The 20,880-nt window shown below is 41.9% G+C and overlaps 1 protein-coding gene across 1 annotated transcript in view; it reads right to left on the minus strand.

The window, feature by feature from the left end:
- Nucleotides 1-5,662: 5,662 nt before the first annotated feature.
- The window catches only part of SP140 (SP140 nuclear body protein), a 69,058-nt gene continuing 53,840 nt past the window's right edge, over nt 5,663-20,880 (minus strand). Inside the window, exons 16-26 of the mRNA XM_087424719.1 lie at nt 20,624-20,704; nt 17,407-17,481; nt 16,025-16,129; nt 14,156-14,298; nt 13,395-13,442; nt 10,610-10,651; nt 8,161-8,276; nt 7,343-7,451; nt 6,970-7,047; nt 6,598-6,738; nt 5,663-5,867 (exon numbers count right to left, since the gene is read on the minus strand). Of these exons, the coding sequence (XP_087280845.1) occupies nt 5,760-5,867; nt 6,598-6,738; nt 6,970-7,047; nt 7,343-7,451; nt 8,161-8,276; nt 10,610-10,651; nt 13,395-13,442; nt 14,156-14,298; nt 16,025-16,129; nt 17,407-17,481; nt 20,624-20,704 (1,046 nt within the window). The 3' untranslated portion in view covers nt 5,663-5,759. The remainder of the gene's footprint in view (nt 5,868-6,597; nt 6,739-6,969; nt 7,048-7,342; nt 7,452-8,160; nt 8,277-10,609; nt 10,652-13,394; nt 13,443-14,155; nt 14,299-16,024; nt 16,130-17,406; nt 17,482-20,623; nt 20,705-20,880) is intronic.

Here is a 20,880-nt window from a genome sequence, read left to right on the forward strand (position 1 = left end):
AGACCAATCACAAGTAAAGAGATTGAAACAGTAATCAAAAAACTCCCAAAAACAAAAGTCCAGGACCAGATGGCTTCCCTGGTGAATTCTACCATGCATTCAAAGAAGATTTAATACCTATCCTTCTCAAACTATTCCAAAATTAGGAAGAAGACAGGATGCTTTCTAACTCATTCCACAAGACCAACATTACCCTAATACCAAAACCAGACAAGGACAACACAAAGAAGGAAAATTACAGGCCAATATCGCTGATGAATACCAATGCAAAAATCTTCAACAAAATATTAGCAAATCAAATACAATAATACATTAAAAAGATCATATACCATGACCAAGTGGAATTTATTCCAGGGATGCTGGGATGGTTCAACATCTGCAAATGAATTGATGTGATACACTACATTAACAAAATGAGGAATAAAAATCACATAATAATCTCATTAGATGCAGAGAAAGCATTTGACAAGATCCAACATCCATTTATGATAAAAAGTCTCAATAAAGTGGGTATAGAAAGAAAGTACCTCAACATAATAAAGGCCACATATGACAAACTCACAGCCTACATCATACTCAATGGTGAAAAACTGAAAGCCATCCCTCTGAGAACAGGAACAAGACAAGGGTGCCCACTCTTACCACTCTTATTCAACATAATACTGGAACTTTTGGCCAGAGCAATTAGGCAAGAAAAGGAAATAAAAGGGATGCAAATTGAAAAGGAAGAAATAAAACTCGATGTTTGTAGAAGACATGATTCTGTATATAGAAAACCTAAAGAATCCACTAGAAAAGTATTAGAAATAATCAACAACTACAACAAAGTCACAGGGTACAAATCAACATACAAAAATTGGTTGCATTTATACACTAATAATGAACTAGCAGAAAGAGAACTCAAGAATACAAACCCATTTGCAATCACAACAAAAAGAATAAAATATTTGGGAATAAACTTAACCAAGGAGGTGAAAGACCTATACACTGAAAACTGTAAGACATTATTGAAAGAACTCGAAGAAGACATAAAGAAATGAAAAGATATTCCATGTTCATGGATTGGAAGAATAAACATAGTTAAAATGTTCATATTACCTAAAGCAATCTATAGATTCAATGCAATCCCAATCAGAATCCCAAAGACATTCTTCACAGAAATAGAACACAGAATCCTAAAATTTATATGGAACAACAAAAGATACCAAATAGTCAAAGCAATCATGAGGAAAAAGAACGAAGCTGGAGGTTTCATAATCTCTGACTTCAAAACATACCACAAAGCTATAGTAATCAAAAGAGCATGGTACTGGCACAAAAACAGAAACACAGATCAGTAGAACAGAATTGAAAGCCCAGAAATAAACCCACACATCTATGGACAGTTAATTTTTGACAAGGGAGCCAGGAACATACACTGGAGAAAGGAAAGTCTCTTTAATAAGTGGTGCTGGGAAAACTGGACATCCACATACAAAAGAATGAAAGTAGACCATTATCTTACACCATACGCAAAAATTAACTCAAAATGGATTAAAGACTTGAATGTAAAACCTGAAACTGTAAAACTCTTAGAAGAAAATATAGGCAGTACAGTCTTTGACATTGGTCTTAGCAATTTCTTGTCAAATACAGTGTCTACTCAGGTAAGGAAAACAAAAGAAAAAATAAACAATGGGACTACATCAGACTAAAAATCTTCGAGGCAAAGGAAACCATCAACAAAATGAAAAGACAACTCACCAACTGGATATTTGCAAATCATATATTCGACAAGGGGTTAATTTCCACAATATATAAAGAATTCATACCATTCAACAACAAAGAAACAATCTGATCAAAAAATGGGCAGGAGATATGAACAGATATTTTTCCAAAGAAGATACACAGATGGCCAATAGGCACATGAAAAGATGTTCAACATCACTAATTATTAGGGAAATGCAAATCAAATCTACAATCAGATATTATCTTACAACTGTCAGAATGGCTATAATTGACAGAACAAGAAATAACAAATGTTGGAAAGGATGTGGAGAAAAGGAAACCCTCATACACTGCTGGTGGGAGTGCAGCCACTATGGAAAATAGTATGGAGATTTCTCAAAAAGTTAAAAATAGAAATACCATATGATCCAGGTATCCTACTACTGGATATTTATCCAAAGAACATGAAATCAACAATCCAAAGGGATTTATTCATCCCTGTGTTTATCACAGCTTTATTCACAGTAGCCAAGACATGGAAGCAACCCAAGTGCCCGTCAACTGATGAATGGATCAAGAAAATGTGGTATATATATATATACATACACACATACACACAATGGAATACTACTCAGCCATAAAAAAAGACAAAATCGTTCCATTTGCAACAACATGGACGGACCTTGAGGTTGTTATGCTAAGCAAAATGAGCCAGACAGAGAAAGACAAACACTGTATGATTTCACTCATATATGGAAGATAAACAAACACATGGATAAGGAGAACAGATTAGTGGTTACTAGAGGGGAAGGGGCTGGGGGGAGAGTGAAAGGGGTAAAGGGGCACATATGTATGGTGATGGATAAAACCTAGACTGTTGGTGATGAACAGGATGCAGTCTATCCAAAAACAGATATATAATAATGTACACCTGAAATTTACACAATATGATAAGCCAATATAACCTCAATAAAATAATTAAAAATATATATAGAGAGAGGACTAACGTTATGTATTGCAGAGTGTCCAGACAGTCTAGGTCCCCACAGGCTATATTGTAACAGAGAGCAGGAGAATTCACATAGCCCTGGGGAAAGACTGTAAACATGTACTGCTGTCCAGTCCATGTGAATGTGAACTGCTTCTCATCCTATATCTTACTGGATTCTTTTTTTTTCTGAGGAAGATTCACCCTGAGCTAACCTCTGTCACCAATCTTCCTCTTTTTGCTTGAGGAAGATTTGCCCTGAGCTAACATCTGTGCCAATCTTCCTCTATTTTGTATGTGGGTCGCCGCCACAGCATGGCTGCCAACAAGTGGTGTAGGTCCACACCCGGGAACCGAACCTGGGCCACCGAAGTGGAATGCGCCGAACTTAACCACTAGACCATGGGGCCAACCCCACTACTGGATATTTTTAAAGCATATTTTCCATCTTAATAGTTGCATAGCACATACCACAGGCCATGTTAATCTACTCTAATGAAGATACTGCATCCAGCACAACAGCTGCAATTGGGGCTACTACTTGGGTTAAGTTTTTAGTAGTCATCTTGTAGCCATGAACCACCTAGCTTTGCAGAGGCCAGACTTCCAAATCCAGTGGAGATGTAATAGGGTAACAACCACTGTATCTTTTAAGTCTTTGCAGTGGCACTAATCTCTGTCATTCCCCAACCCAGGAATATGATATTGCTTTCAACTTACTATTTTCACTATGGAAAACTTCAGTTTGGGCTTTTCACTGGGCTTTTCCTAAGACAGTCATTGTTATTTCATAGATTAAGGAACATTAGGTTAAAGAACCAGTTTGGCCAACAGGCTATGTGTGTCCTGATTATACATTCCGGAACTGGGGAAATGACTGCTGGCTGGCTTTGTGGATAGAGTGGACTCACTGTTAGGTGGACATTACCTGACCTCCATACACTCTACTCTAACAGGGGCTGTGATGGTGCTTTGGGTCTCCAGGTATTAGCATCAGCTTCGATGCTGTATCAACAACTCTTAAGAGATCTGTGTATTTTCCTTTCTCTGACATATGGTTACTTGAATAAATGGCCATAGGTGCTTTTGGTGAAGAACTGAGGGAATCACTACTATGTACATTTGCAAGGTCCTTTCATGAGTCCTGCCCTCATTTCGATCAGCAGATTCTAGGCCTCAGAATTGGCTCCATTCTGGATACTGAGCTGAGGATCTTCACTTTTTATTGAGATAGCTGATCTCAGCCCTCTACTCACCTATTTTTAATCTCTTTTGATGATATATATGAAGCAATGTCCTTGTTGGCTGGCCATCTGTCATGTCTATAAGAACACTGTGTCCTATTAGCAATCTCCATACACATCTATGGGCCAGGTACCCCTTGCTGTCATTCTAACCTTGCTGCCCATTTAAGAAATTATTTTTTCTTGCTCTGACAATTAAATGCTGCCACCTGGCTTCCATTACTCTGGAATCCTGTCATTTCCATTGTGACTAGGGAATCCAGTTCCGTAAAACATTCCTATATTATTCCGACTTCCAGTGGACAGACCCCACTGAGAATCTCAAGGATGCTGGTGCCCCCTCAGCCACGTGTTCCTTATCACCTTGTTAAGTTAGCATCTCTGAGGCCTCCTAAGGAACCCAGTCACCTGATGGATGGTTTTCCAGTTGTGGAGAGTAGAGCCATGCAAATTTCCCTAGGCCTTCAGATTCCCCTTTTCCATAGTCTGCCCTGGCACATCTGGTATCTCTACTTCCACTTCATCTAGTGTGTTCTGTGGCTTATATCAAGCCTCAAAGAGCCACTTGGGAGGATATCAGAGTCATCACCTTTGGCCCTTGCCAGGCTAATTAAACTCTGTGGTACAGGGGAGTGCACCTGTATTGACAATTCTCTCTTCTCCAGTTTCATATTCCACCTTACTTCATCCAGGATCACTCCCAGACGCAATCTCCTGGCTCCTGCTGGTACTTGTTGGCCAGTCCTGCAGCTCCATTGGAGTAAACCCTTTGTTCAGCTAGCAGGACAACCCAGGATCCCAGTTGGGTCATGCTGAGAGGACTCCACGTAGTCCTCATTCAGACAAGATGTTTGGGAGGGTAGGGGGTCTGTCTTCTAACAAGGGGTAGGAATTCTGACCAGTGGGTTCAAGGGGATCTGGACTTCAAGGTTCTCATGTGCATCTGCCTAGAAAGACCCATTCTGAGTTTCAAGGCTTTACTCCTTATTTATCACGGCCCTGACTTTGGCATAAAGGACCATTCTGAGCTTAGAATTCAGACTTCTCTGAAATTACGCCATTCTTATAATTAGGGCTGGTGCTGGGCCTTCCTTACTGTCTGCCTTCCAGCTGCAGGTATGAGGGTCTCTTTGCTTTAGGTGGTGATTCGTAGATTTAAGCCCTTCATTTACTCTTTTTAACACATTAGCAGCACTTAGCAATACCCACCCAAATCCACAGATCTTATAGTTACTATTTCTGCCTTTGTAAATGCCAGACAATTGCACCAGCTAGTATATCTCTTCCCCTTTATCTCATCCAGTTTCCTACAGGTGAAAGTCTGACAACTGCACTGTTACAGCACCCCAGGGATATTGGTATTCTACCTGTCACCATCTGCTAGACAGTGATCCAACTGCAGAACCCCATCCTTAGGGCCTGCTTGCTAGGTCTATTATCTTAAGCTGTGTTCCCTAGAGCAGAGTCTGAGATAAAGGCTCTTAAGTAAGTGATTTATTGTGAGAGTTCTCTCAGGAGAAGTGAAGGAAGCAAGATACTGTGATGGGAAAAGCTAAGCAAGGATGTTGTCACAGCTGGAGACTAGCTCCAGCCTGATCCCATGGGGAGCACAGGAGCCTGAATCACACACCACACAGATGGTTCCACCTTGGGGCTGGGGCAGGCTCCAGGTCGAGGAGGAGTAATGTGCAGATGAAGCTGGCTCCATTTGGCAGAAGGCAATACTCTGGGGAGGGGTGGCATCAGCAGCCAACCCTCACAGCAGCTGGAGGATGAGAAGCCTGCTCCAAGGGGGGTTCCCAAGGTACCACCAGCATCCACTACACTGGTGAGCTGTTCTCATTTGTTGCCTGAATAGCAAACACTTCCTTGAAATTCTTCTCAAATTCAGCCTCCAGTCTAAGTCCCATTAGGCCAAAGTCATTGTACTGAAAAAAAAATAGAGACAGAAATAATGAACCTCATTATCAGTGTTAGACACCTTGCAATTGAGAATGATCAAGACTCTTGTCTTAAACACCCTAAGCTACATTAACCAGGTTAAGATTAAAAACTCATGCAGTTGAGAGTAACTTCTCTTTCCTAAGTGCATGATTATTTCTTATTATTGGACAGAATGGGAAATATTACCACACTTGGGGACTCTAACTTAATGGTTGGGCTATTTATTTTAGTGAGGGTTAGGACAGTAAACTATGTTCTTTGTAATCATTCAAATAGTACAGAAATTTCTAAGTACAATCAGTGGTCTTCCTTTTCCATTCGCATGCAAAGAATCTGGAGTTTAAGATTTCTGAGAAGTTTAAGTGAATGTATTAGGGGAGAGATAAGAAGCATAATACAACTTTTACATGCAATTCTCTTCTCAGGTTTGGAGCAGGGAGGAGTTGACTGTTCTCTGTGGGCACCTGTTGCCTTTGCAGAGGGGAATGAGTTTTCAGGGGCCTGGGGTTCTGGTTGCAGGGACAAGTTCTGACTCAGTAACTCTGCCATGGTGAGCTTAAGCCCTGAATGGAAGAAGTCACTCACTTCCAGAACGACTGCTTGTGCAGATTTGTCATAGGATTACGGAAACTGTAAAATTTCCCAACACCTGAAAGTAAGGACAGAGCGACTCAATGGAGAGAAAAAGAAATGGAGGCAGGGAGAGCCATTTACCTTGTAAGACGCCCTGTGGTTCTGAAAGATGAGGCGCATGTCCTGCACAAACCCTTCGACTTGGGGGTAACCCTGCTTACTTAGCCTCTTCTTGATTTTGTCCAACCACATGGGTTTTAGTTTTTGAGAAGCCTCTTTAATCTGGTGAAAAAAAGAAAATCAGTGGGAGAATTACTGAAATAATTCAATGTCTGCCTTCTATTGATTCCCATAAATTCCAGCAGAATTACATTGAGATAAAGATAACGGCAGCTCATATCTTCATTCCCATGGGAATTCAGATCACACTCAGATCACAAATCCCACAGGAGCCCACTTCAAGGTCAGGTATCATCATGGCAGCCTCTAATCACGGTTTGTGTTGTTACTTACATAATAATAATATGGAATCTTCGCAAAAAAGGAGCTCTCTGAATGGCAATAGACCTTCAGGAGGAGGAACTCACATTTCTGCAAAAGAAGGAGGCTGTGAATGAAAAGCAGCTTGGAAAGAATGAGCCCATATGCACACTCAGACTGACAGGCATGACCACACCAGTCTTCTAGAAGTTTCCTCAACGTCTGTGGTTCTTGCAGATGGCTGAGTTATTTTTTCTGCAAACAAGTTCTGGTGTGATTTCAGTGTGGTTGAGGCATGGCTCCAAAGAGCAGGCTCCCTGTGGGCGCCCTTCCCCTCGCCTTTTGTCTGTTTGACTTCTCACGTGTGTGCGGAAAGGAGAAGGTTTAGGGTTTGAATCTTACTCACCAACTGCTCCTCAGGCCCCATCTGCCTTGCCAGGACCTCAGATTCTCCATGACACTGCTGGCTTCCTGAAGACTCCTTCACCCTGCAGAAGGAGCAACTCCACGGGCTCCTGAGAGGTTGGGCATAAGTGAGCAAGGGCAAGGCCCCTGGAAACAGCCACTGTTCCTACAGCTGCCACTGTCCTCCTTTCAGAAATGGCCAATGGACACAGCTGGAGGACAAAGGGCACACCTGCCAGAGTCTACAAGCCCCCCAAGTGCGGTCTGAACCAATGATCCTACTCCCATGGACATTGTGGCAGGAGGTCAATGGGTGGAGGGTGGTGTCAGGGTGAATGGTGGGCTCTCCTTTCCTCGTCTCAACTGCTGGGAGCCCAAGGACCCCTGCCTGCCAGGCCGGAGTTTCAGAAACTGGGCCTTAACTCCTGGGGGCTTCAGGCCTCCACCAGCCAATTGAGAATGTGGCAAAATGAGGGAACCTGGCCAGGTTTCCTGCCTTTTCAGAATACGTACAGAACACAAACAACTGGCATTTCCACCCCTGTGAACAAGAGTCCCTGCTGGAAACTTTCTAGGAAAGCGCAGTAGCGGTACATAGGCAAAGGATGCAGCCACCAGCCTCGCATCCCTGAGGAGAGCAAAGGACATGACCCTCCTGCTGCCAGCACCTTTAAACAGCTCTCTGGATCACACCGCTGGACCCGTATCTATGGCCCTGCTCTTTCCCCATCTAGACACAAGTAGGAACACTGCAGGGTGAGTGTGCAAGGCAGGAAGAAGTGTCCCTACAAAGGAGGGAAGGGGCTGCATCTCACGAACCGCTCAGTTTCCACAGGTGGGATGTGACAGTCCTTATGAAAGGATCTTGAACAAGTATCGCAGCAGAACAGCCATCCTCCATCCCGGCACATCTCACATACATCTGAGTTTCCTGGCTAGAAGATAAAACAATGTCTGATCTCCCATGAGACCCCAGAAGGCCAGCACTCTGGGAATCTAGAACCTATTGCCTTTGTGTGAACTGCATGGACACATATGCTTCCTCCTGAGCTATGAAGGAGTAGCATGGAGTAAAGAATTCAGAAGAAGAAATCGTGGTCTGCAGTGAAGTTCAACAGGAGGCACCTGTGTGTCAGATCAGAAAAATTTTCCCTACAAAATCAGAGATTCTAACACAGAAAGACTAACAACAAAACCAGAGGATGATTTTATAGGAATCTGAATAATTTTATTACCCTTGCAGATAAAGAACGTTCCTGAAATAAAGTGTTAAATCCATTTGCCTGCACCGCAATGACTAAATCGACGTGTGGAAGCTTGATATATGGAGAATTTAATAAGATGGAATAAATTTCTTAGTGTGGAAAGTAATAAAAGATGAAATGACACTAATTAACAATTATGTTGAGTCTTGTTCTGGGCTTTGGGTGAAAATGCTTGTGTTGGGTGAACTGGGGTTCTGGCCATTTATTTTGTTTTTCAAAATGGCCTTGTAAAAGGAAATGATAGCCCCAAGTAACATCTTTGCCAAGTGCTCCCATTCAATGTTCTGGAGGATCCTCAAGGACATTCTCAACTGGGGACTTAGACTGCTCTAGCATGGAGGCACACAGCCATTTTTCTTCTCATGAGTGCAGCCGCTCGCAGATTACCATTATACTTCCCCAGAATGTGATAACCCTCTCCTCAGAAGAACAAGGAAATAACAAGTATAATCAGTGTTTAAGAATCTCACATCCGTATTCTTTTTAACAGATTTATCTCTATGGCTCTTTATTTTCTAAGCCAGTTGCACGTTAGAATTGTCTGGGCAAAATGTATAAAATACTAATGTCCTGGTCCCAATGCCAGAGATCTGAATCGATTGGTCTGGGTGGGGCAAAGGCATTGGTATTCTTCATTAATTCATAGCTTGGGTAATTTTGTGTATTAGAATCATCTTGGGGACTTTTAAACAATCCTAATGTCCAAGTCATAGCTCAGACTAATTAAGTCAGAATTTCCTCTACGGTGGGATCCAGACAATGCTACTTTTCAAAGGTCTTCACATGATTTCAGTGGGTAGCCTAAGTTGAGATTTAGCCTCAGCAAAGGCTCGTTATTAAGGCATGGAGATATTATCAGTCAATGTTGAATTGGCTTGTAATATCTGTCCCAGGAAAGATTATTAACAGGGGTAAGGGCACTCTTGCTGGAACAGCTTCCCTCTCCTCCCCATGGACTCTCGGCCATGGGCTGTGAGACCTGACCCTGTGTGTCTACGTCCCTCCCAAACAAGCCACATAAACATTGAACTCCAGTGCTGTTTAGATGACTGAAGACTCCCTTAGTTGTCCAAGGGTCAAAATCAGTGTGGGTAAGATCTAAATCTTGTTGGGTATTGCTTTGGATGTAAAGTATATGTAAAATTATTTGACTATCCCTCCTCTGTTGGATGTTATGTATCAATATTACTGCATAATATCCTATGTGATTGTTGCCCCCTGAGTTGTGCAAAGGTGACTCTGCTTAAAATGTCCATCTTGTTGCAATGAAAGAAATCAAAGTATGATTTAACTTAGAGAGCGAGCCATCCATAATTTTGGCAGACCTTAAAGCAGGTAGACAGATGATACCAGTTTGAGTAAAAATGTCCGTGATTTGATAAATGGTGATGATTTCAGTTCTAATCAGCTCAGCACCCTGGTGGCTCCCTCAGGATGGGCTCCAGGAGTTCCATAAAGGACCCGCTTGCCCTGCGTACATTTCTCTGCAGGACTCACAACAAGGTCTGCACCTTGAACTCTCCAGCTTGGCCTGGCTTATTCCTTCTGGCTGATGCTTCAACCTATCTTAGCTCTGCCTGCACCTTGGGATGAATGTTTGGGATTTTCCTTCCCTTGCCTTCTTTAAAATGCTGCAATCCTCTCAAATTTGCTCCTTACCTCTAATCTGCAGGCCAGCCCTGTCCATTACCACTTCAAGCACCATCTCTAGAGACCCCAGTGGTCTAGAGCTCTGTCTCCCATACTCACTTTCAAGGTGAAATGAGGAAATGAGAAGGTTTCCACTGAACAAATGGAAAGGATGCTTTCATGCTGAAATACCCTACCCCAGAACCATCTACCTGGCGTAGGTGATGCATCTGCTGTTCACTGCTCATCACACAAAGCAACATGCTCCCACTGAGTGTGAGCATGCTTCAGGGAAAAGCGGCAACGACACAGACAATGTACTGAGAGAAAAGGTCTGGATTATTCTGAGGTTACGGGTGGGAGCTAGTACTTACATAAGGGTCAACTAAGGCATTGTTGTGAGACTTCAGTATTCTCTGCCAAAAAGAGAGAATGATTGAGTGACATTATTGAATGAGAAGTTTGCACCCATCACTTATTTAAAGAGACATCTTTTGAGGGATTCAAGCCACGTCTACCCATTATTTCATACCTGTTTTTACGGACATATATATCTACTAGGAGAATTAAAAGTGCCAAAGTACCACTGTTTGGCCCAATGTAGTTATAATCCCTGAGTCTCAGACCCAAGGTGGGCCTTTGTGAGGCAATGAAGGGAGTCTGGCCCTTCATGGTTTACACAGGTAGAATTGGAGAAACTCCTCTGTTTCTCCTATGTTCAGGGCCTTCAGGTATTTTTCTCTATGTTAGAAAGTGCCATCCCACTGGAGGAGCTGCAATGAGAGTATCAGGCTGAAGACTCATTGCCAAGAGCCCCCAGAAACCACACAGCCCAGAGTCCTGGAATCCTTGCAAGCGTCCCAGAGAAGAGCTCCATTGCCTTCTGCAGCTCTTCTAGGGCATAGTCGTGAAGATAAAATGCATCCAAGGTCCCCAGTCTGCAGCTCTTCTTCCAGAAGGTCACCCTTCTCTCCCCTTCACCCAAATCCCAATATGTCAGCTAGCTGACTTTTCAGAGGTAACTGACTACCACCCACTGGACTTATGTCACTTTTACACATTCAGTAGAATAACTTGGCCTCCTTCCCTTCTGGGATCAGGCAACCTCAGCTTTTATCTCTAGCCCAGGACAGAGTGATCTACTGGACAATGGCCTGAGAAGTGGCCGTGTCACTGCCCGCCTCTCTGTGTGGCCTAGAATCCTCCACCCCTCCCCATTAGTTATTCTTCCATGTTAGACAGTGAAGTTGAAGAAATGCTTGAGGTCTAGGATATTGTTTCAATCTTCTTTAATGGCCATTGGGCATTTAGTATGTGTTCAATAATTATACAGTCATGGGCCGCATAACAACATTTTGGTCAATGACAGACCACATGTATGATGTTGATCCCACAGGATTAGTACAATATAGCTAGATGTGTTGTAGGCTATACTATCTAGGTTTGTGTAAGTACACTCTATGATGTTTGCACAATGACGAAATTGCCTAACAACACATTTCTCAGAACGTATCTTCATTGTTAAGCAACGCATGACTGTATGTTGAATGAATGATAAATGAGCATTATTTTGCTTAGGAAAAGAGATTACTTGCTATTTCTTAAGCAAAAATATTAGCATACAATAAATGATTGTTCTGGAGGAGTATATGGGATTATTTTACAACATAGCAGCTGTCACCAAAAGTTTTAGTGGCCCTTTAGGAGCCCTGGCCCTTAGGAGCCAGGAAGGTGTGATGTGGTGCCAAGAGTAACACTGAAGTTTCCAGAAACCAAGGGGCTCCATCAACAAGAGAGGTTCTGAGAGACACAGAGGACCCCCAGAGTAGTAATGGATTCTGGGATCTGCCAATTTGGGGACCTTCCATTCTTGCTCATGGGGAGATACAAATATAGAGGCAACAGCAGCTTATTGCTGAAAGTGTTGCCCCCATGCATGGGCAGATCCTGTTGATAGGTAGTTGCCAGCTCACTTGGGTAATCTAGACTGAGTAACTCTTGACACCTGGGGAATGGGTACAGATGCTGGTCTTTAACATACTAAATAGGTCAAATAATAGTTTCCCTTTAGGAAATCCAGTGGATGAAATGTCCCAAGGAATGAGAGTTCAAATCAGCCAAAACATCAGATAATGTAAAGGTCTGGACCTCAAATTCCTAGTGGAAGATGAAGTCCCATTGGCCAGCTATGGGTGATCTATTCTAGCAGTCTGTGAATGTCTCAGGTGGCCATTTCTACCTGAAGTGTGTCAGAATGGCTTTTCTTCCCTCTCCTTCTTGCTCAAGCTCTCATTCATACCCGACCTTGGAAAAACCATCACCTTGTCCTCAATCTACATTGCACTTTATGTATTTGTTTGTTGTCTCCATAGCCTTCTTCCATAGAGGGAGAAATCACTTTCTCAGATAGAAAGGAGGTCTGCACGGCCCCTCTGGTAGAACAAAGTAAAGAATTTTCCAGATCATCCCCTTCTATATGGTATATTGATCTCCCAAGAGCTTCCTCCCCAACAGCATCATCCTCATGAAGGACAAACAATTTCCCCCTGATAAAGAATTCTGCGTGTTTGTGTGTATATTTTATTGGAAGGTGGAAGGGGATGTAAAGGATCAGAAAAGAAATGTGTTTTCTGTTGCCCATCTTATGAAATGATATATAGTTTCATATATGTTCCAAGATAGACTATCTACTAGAGTGGGGTCATCTAAATGACTGTAAATAAACTTTTGCTCCATCTTATTCATTAAAGTTAGAAAATAGTAACATTGATGATAAAAACCTGGGTTTGAGCTAAAGAAGACCCTATCATGTTATTGTGAAATGTTTTTATGTATTCCACAGTCATGTTTGCTTTTACAACTTTGACACCTATACAGTGTCTGCATCTCTAGCTAAAGTACCTCCATGAGGTCTATTTTGATGAGTCCTTATCATCTCCATCTCAAATGGATTACCATTCAAAGAAGACCTTGCTTTATATGCAACCTGTTCTTCAGAATAGCAACTCTGAAGGCACATGCTCTCTCCAAAAAAAGGGGCTGGGGTGGGGCGGAGGAGGAAGCTTAATTATAATTACCCAATTGAGAAACCATAAAATAACATGCTGTACCAAAATCAGTAATGTGATGAGAACTTGTAAAAAGTTATATAATAATCACCCTTTGTCTCCTGCCATAAGTTCTTGCAGGATTGTGTAGAAATCCTTTCTGAAAGATAAAAAGATTTAAGTATATGGTTAGCCTGTGTTTCTGTTTTCTGAATCTGGCATTTTTAAGCTCCTCTCAAAAATATTCGGAGAGGGGTGACATTTGAGTAGAGCATTGTAGGTTGAGTATAGTTTTGTTGGGCTGAAAGACACTGAAGTCATTTCAAGGCTCCATGGCTGTCTAAGATACTGTTTTAAATATGTCATTTCTCACCTCAGAAGACTTCTCTGGTTCTGCATTGCCTATGTTATGAGTTTCCACTTCTTAGCCTGGCATTAAATCCCTCCACAAACAACCCCAATTGATGGATTGTGCCTTGTCACACACAATCCATCTACCTCAGCCCACAGATCTACTTTAGTCATGGTCCTGGTTTTCACGTCATTCTTTCTCTGGAGAGTCTTTTTCCCTCTTGTGTGACTGTACACTGTCTTCTTTCACTGCATAAAGTTGTCTGCAGTCACCTTAGTCAGAATGACCTTTCCCTCCTCCAAGCTCCTGCATCTACCCTGACAGAGCCCCTTTTACGACACTGACATGCTGCATTGTACTGAAGTTATGAATGTGGGGCACCTCTCCCCTGGTGAGAGGATAAAGTCCGGTGCATCAGGGCTTCAGCTATAACTCAACAAATATTTGGTGAGCAAATAGTGATCTTATTTTTAGGATGCAACAAGGTAAGTCACATCTCCTGCCCCCTGTCACCGGAATACCTCCATCAGCCATCGTAGGGGCCTCCCACCACAGCGCACACTCAGCTTCCAGTTCTTTGATCTTGCAAAGCCTCCATTGACTTCAAATTCCCTGGGAGTGAGCCACTTTCCATCTTCACGCTGTATACTCTTCACCAAGGCTCCTGTAAGACCAGGGTAAGTTGATACTGAGCCCTCTCTGTCCTCAGAACTCAGACAGTGGCCTTCTACCACACTGGATCTGGAGACACCCATTTGGGCTCAAGAACAATAGCAGGAGAGTCTGGCCTCTCCTTTCAGACTTCAGAATCCCCAAACCCAGGCTGTAAGTCCCATTAAAGGAGATTTCCTGCTTTGTGATAACATTTCTTGAAACTTTGTGCAACAAAAAAGTGATAATCATCATCAAAATCAAACTTTTAGAATTATTTCAAAATCATCTATGAAGGAAAAAAGCAAGCGACTCTGGAGGATGAGAGGATTTCAATTTTCTGGAGATAGAGAACAGGCCAGCCACTGTGGAAACCATTTTGGTGTTTTCTCAGTAAGTTAAACGTAGAATTACCATATGAACCAGCAATTTCACTGCTGAGTATACATCCAAAAGAATCAAAAACATATGTTCACACAAAAACTTGTACGCAAATTTCAAAACAGCATTATTTGGGGCCAGCCCCGTGGCTTAGCGGTTAAGTGTGCGCGCTCCGCTACTGGCGGCCTGGGTTCGGATCCCAGGCGCGCACGGACGCACTGCTTCTCCGGCCATGCTGAGACCGTGTCCCACATACAGCAACCAGAAGGATGTGCAGCTATGACATACAACTATCTACTGGGGCTTTGGGGGAAAAACAAATGGAAAAAAAATTAAAAAAAAAAACCAGCATTATTTGTAATAGCTAAAGAGTGGAAAAAACCCAAATTGATGAATGGATAAACAAAATATGGTATATCTATACCATGAAATATTATGTTATTTGGCAATAAAAAAGAATGAAGTACTAATACATGCTATTATGTGGATGAACCTTGAAAAAATCATGCTAAGTGATGTGAAAGAGCCATTCATAAAAGGCCACATATTATATGATTCCATTTATATGAAGTACCTAGAATAGGCCAATTTATAAATCAGAAAATAAAGTAATGGTTGCTTAGGTCTGGGCAGTGGTGTGAGGTGGGCATGGGCATTGACTGCTAATAGTCATGGAGTTTCCTTTAGTGGGGGATGAACAAAAGTGTTCTAAAATTAGATTGTAGTGATGGCTGTACAATCCTGTGAATATATGAACAAAATTCAACATTGAATTGTACACTGTAAGTGGTGAATTGTACGATACGTGAATTACATCTCAGTTAAGCTGTTAAAATATTTTACATCAATTATGTAAATTAATTCCTCACAGCTACACCAGGAGGTAGATCTTTAATTATTATCCCTTTTTTAGATGAGAAATTTCAGGCTCAGAAAGGTCCCATTCTCTATTCAGCTGAATTCATCACTCTTGGCATAGCTGAGGCTGGGACTCAGGTTTTCTGATTCTAAATTCTGTGATCTTCTCACTACATCACTACTACCCTGGCCTGGTGATGATGATCCAGAAGGGAAAGAGGATATGAAGTGGAGTCTGAGGGCCTCTTCCCTTTTATTTCTGATTCACTTCTCTTTGGTTGTTTGGGCATCCCTGTGGACACTTTCATGTGGGAGTGAGCACTTAATGTGTATGATTTCTTAACGTGTGAAAATATCATCTTAGGGATCACATCCACCTTCTCTCAAGCCAAACTGTGGCCCCAATTCCTTGAACAATGTGTAATTCACATGGTAATTCCATCACTTCTTGGGATTCCTTCAGATAGAAGTTGCAAATTAAAGTAGACCTTGAAACCCACCTCGTTTCAATTTCTTCTTATATAATGTCCCCTTCAGCTGACCACAGGTCACAGGGAGTATTTGAGAGCGAAAATCCACACTTTTACCTCTGTACTTTCTTGACCCTGAAAGGGAAGATTTCTTCATTATGTGTCATTTTGCAATTGCACATGCACCCCTCCACCCCCATTGAGGTCGCTCCTATAAAGACATAGGGGCACTTAGGAAACTATTCCACAAATCTCTAGAATTTCAAAGTCTTTCTTCCAGTGGTATTTTTGATACATAACTACAGAATGTCTACCTCTATCTCACCCTTCAAATCTCACAAGAACAGAATGCTTTAGCAGAGACATCAGGCTTCAATAAAACTATCTTAACTCCCAATCTAGTCAGCCTCACTGATTCTTACATGACAATGAAACATACAGCTTCTGTCATGTTCTGAAGGGAGCTCTCTAGCTATACTGTTTCACTGTAGTAAGGTAGCTGGAGACAAAGTGAGAGACCGTACTTGTATCTCCCTATTTGAGCTCTGACTGAGCGAGCAGAGAGAAGATAATGATGGGGTAAACCTAATGGAGGTGGTGTCCGCCTTCCATTTGTGTTCTCTGCTTTGCATCATCTCTCCCTCACATCAGCTTTCTCCATAGCTGAAAGAGGAGCTCAGGAAGCTCTAGAGTAATCTACAAATGGCATGGGGGGAGGGCAGCTGGAGACTGGATTCCACAGAAGTAGAGGTACAGGTCATCAAATGAACTAACTCAAGGAGGATGTGTAGCTGATGCTGCCCTTCCAGCAGACATTTCAGAGCCACGATGGGAGAAGGGGAACTGTGCGTGGTCCAGAGACCAGTTTTGAAATAGGTAGACTATATTAGAACTGGGATGGACTGAGACAAATGGTTGGCCTAATTCACTCTCTTGCTTTACAGTTGAGGAAACTGAGGTAAAAGTGGTCAAGTGACATTCCTAAGCTCACATAGTCAAAAGAAGGTAAAGACATAGACTTCTGACCACCACTCCGGGTCACCTGTGGTTTGCAACCTGTGACTGTATAGCAAGAGAAAGGTCACCTAAATAATGTGTGGGTTATGTATACCCTTTATATGGCAATAGATTATTTCCAACTTGAAAGTTATTAGTTCAGTGGAGACAGCAGCACTGTAGTGGCCCCCGGACCCATGGAGTCTGGTTTAGATCTGTCGCCAAGTTATTTGTTTGTGGGATTACCTTCTTTCTCTTCCTGACACATTTTGAAAATGGACCAAATCATATACATTTCTCAATAGTAAAGCTACAAAAGGCAATGAGGGAAGTGGGTTTATTACTAAAATCACAAAGTAAAGCACAGGAAATGAACTGTTTAGTTATCGAAAATCTGTTCCCCTTCTCTTCTTTACCTCTTGGCCGGATTCTTGTCTGTGGGGCTCTGTGACTACCAGTTAAGTGGACTGCATATTTGCCTCTCATTTTCCCTGAGAAAATAGAAAAATATAATCACAGTCACAGACATGCAGTTGCATTGCATATATAAGTGCTTTCGAAAATTTCCATTTAAATGTAACTTCCCCAAAGCCTAACGTATAAAGAAAAATATATAATCCCTAGTCTTTAAGATACCAAGAATTAGATGGCTAATCTTAGGCTCACCTTCTATTTTATTTTTCATAACCCCACATTAGTAAAACAAACAGTTGAAATCAGCATTTCACCTATATCTCAAGCAGCCATGTGTTAAGTGCCCAATGGATGTCAATTGTACATCTACTAATTTATTTAGTCTTTCCAACAAATATATGAGATCAAGATGATGATTTCTTACATTACAGAAACTAAAATATTCAGAGAAAATTGAGACAAAAACTACAAAATTAAGTGAAAGCATTTCAGATTTCTTTTTGTGGAGAGACAGGAATAAATAGAAGTCCTGTGAGTTAAAGGAAACCCTATGGTGGGCTTCACAGGTGACACACATGTTATACACATCACCTTGAATGAAGATATTTGTATGTTTGTGCTGAAAGTTATAGTAAATGTGACCACAGGCTTTGTCCACCTGGGTTTGGACAAAGATATTAGAATCTAAGAAACTAACCAGAAGAAGGCTAACCAAGAGAAAGGTAAAATTGAGTCCTCCAAAACCTTAGTTTCAAATAATAATTAAGGACTGAGTTGGTAGATGTTGCAGCAAAGAATGTTCTTCCACTTGTAAGTTAATTGGCTATAGATATGCATGTCAAGGTTTGCTATCATTCAAAGGTGTTTTATTTTCTAAGGCAGGAAGACAAATTCATTTCCTTCTTTCTGTGCTCAACGCCCACCATCCAATGACTACCATTTGGTAGTGCTAGGTGGGGTATGTAGACCTCATGAAGAAATATTTTCCAGACTACTCAGTTCTAAGTGCTGTAAACTCTAAGCAGATTATGAGCATATTAGAATAGCAAAATTAAAAGGATATTTCCTTCAATCAAACCCAAAATGGACCTATTGCTTGGTAAAATAATCCCACATTCTGGTCTTGAGACTAAACAGTGACTGAGAGGGTTTTTATCTCTTAAGATCAAAATGGCCCCATGGAACAAATATTGATAATTAGACCTTATCACAAAATCAAACAAGCTATCGCCTTACAAGTTGTCACTCTGTTATTATTTAACCCAGATAATAAAAGCTCAAAGAGGAAGTCTACAGAAATTGATAAACTTGTGTAAGTAAGTAGAAGACTGGATATCAATAGCCATGGGCTAAGGAGAACTACTAACAAGGTGGAAATATGCTTCTCGAAGAGGTAGATTAATCCTTTTGCTCCCTCTGGAAGGTGGAGTCACCAGGCAATAGAAGGTCATCCATCTGGGTATGGCTCTCCGAGGGGCTCTCCTCACCCAAGATGCCAAAGTGGAAAGGGACTCTGGAAGGCTAGGATATCTCTGGCACTCCCTCTCATTCCTCCCTCCTCTTCCAAAGGTCCGTGCTCACAGCCCAATGAGAAGAGCTCCAGACACCTTATTCTTGCCTCTCTTATATTCCAGTAAGGCTGGGTGCTAAAGCTCTAATTGCAACCTTGGACAGCCCAGCAAACACAGAGTTCCTTCTTGCTCTCTCTCTGTCTGTCTCTGGTTACACCTTTCCTGAGACTAGTGGGTATGTTGGATTTACATTTCATCAAACTTGTTAGGTCTAATATTTTTAGGGAGAAAAAGGAAATACATTCAAGTCTACTCCAGCCTATGGAGCTTTGGGTATAAAGGAGATTTGGAGCTTAAAATCAGCTAATTCATAATATAGCACTATTGCATTTTACTCTCAAAATAGATTGGCTAAGCAATGCAGGATTTAACTATTTGTGTGTCCCCTGTTTGTATACTCATTTAATAACACTGAAACCCCATTATAAACCCTATTAAATACTATAGCAGTCAGAATATAATTTAAGGTTATTTTTAAAAAATTGTTATGATGGTATTAACTAACCTCTAGAAGTAAGTGTGACAGAATTTTAAATTCTTTCCTGTTTTCTCAAAATTTTAGTAGAAGTCCCAACAGTTGGGAACAATTTACTAAGTGCCAAGGAAGGTGACAAACTGTCCCAGTCTGCCCAGAACTGAAAGGTACCCAGGACATGGGAGTTTCAGTGGCAAAACTGGGAAAGTTCTCAGCAAACCAGGTTGAGTTGGTCACCCTAATTCCAAGCACCCCACGTCCTAAGGCAATGCACCAAACCACCTATGTGACCACACACGTATTAGTGGAACAGGTTATGCTGGTCCTAGCTCTTCACTCACATCCAGGCAGTAGAAGAAAGACTATGTTTCTTTCCCAATATGTCAAGTTGTGGTGCCTGACCACTCTTCTTCCCTCACCGTGGAGTTGATGAAAGCATCTCATGGAGGAAAGAGCTAGTGATCGTGCACCCTCCATTTCCAATGTTACCTCACAGCTGTGCCCATTAGGTAAGATACTTCCACACTCTGATCTCTCCTCTCTCTTCCACCTCCCCAATCCTGGATGGACCCAAACCAGCAGCTCTTGAGTGGGTGTAGAGCCAAGAGATATTGAGAGAAGAACCTAACCTTGCCACCTCCCCTTGTCTCAGACCAAGGCTTGCCCAGGCTGAAGGAGGAGAGGTGCTTTGAATTGGAGAAAATATTGAAGTTTTAATACTAGGGCAGAAAGGACTCTCAGCTACTGGAAAAGAGATTCTTACTCATGTGCCAAGTAAACAGGAAAGCTACAGGATCTGTCTAAGATAGGAAAACTGATCTAGAGGGTAGGTTTGAAAGGGCAGCGAGAGAATGAACTTGCCTTCGGCTTGCAATTTACCAAGTCCAGTCATTTTAATAAACCAATCATGTAAGGTAAAGGAATTTCCAGGAAAAGCAGATAAAACTCAGAGGAAAAAAATTTTAGGCCCCAGGCAGATAAGAACTATGGTATAAATGCAAACAATCTATAACTCGGGCTCCAAACAGGTTTACTTTCTAGATTCCACAGCTCTCAAATTGACTGGTAAGCTTGACTAGTAAAAAACTAATGAGGATCTATGTTCCCCCAAACCTTGGCATAATTTGTTTTGACCTGTAGGGCAAAGTGGGAGTGGCACAAACTTTATCTTACTTCTAATCTTGGCAGGGTCTTGTAGATTCATTTTCACCTTCTCTCCACTTGAGACCAACCGGCCAGCAGCTTTGCTGTTGTCTGGGGATAGGCAGGGGAAAATACAGAGTTGAGCAAAACAGCAGCTGACATGTGAGACCAAAAGCAAGTGAGGGAATACTAGACTCAATTCTGAACCCCCTTTCACCATACACTCAGACAAGAAGGCAAGTTGGTGGGAAGGGATCTTAAGCAGGCATCCAGGGCATTCTCTACTT

This window comes from Ceratotherium simum, chromosome 37 (genome assembly GCF_057802395.1).
Source record: "Ceratotherium simum simum isolate JZ-2026a chromosome 37, ASM5780239v1, whole genome shotgun sequence".
Classification (NCBI taxonomy): Eukaryota; Metazoa; Chordata; class Mammalia; order Perissodactyla; family Rhinocerotidae; genus Ceratotherium; species Ceratotherium simum.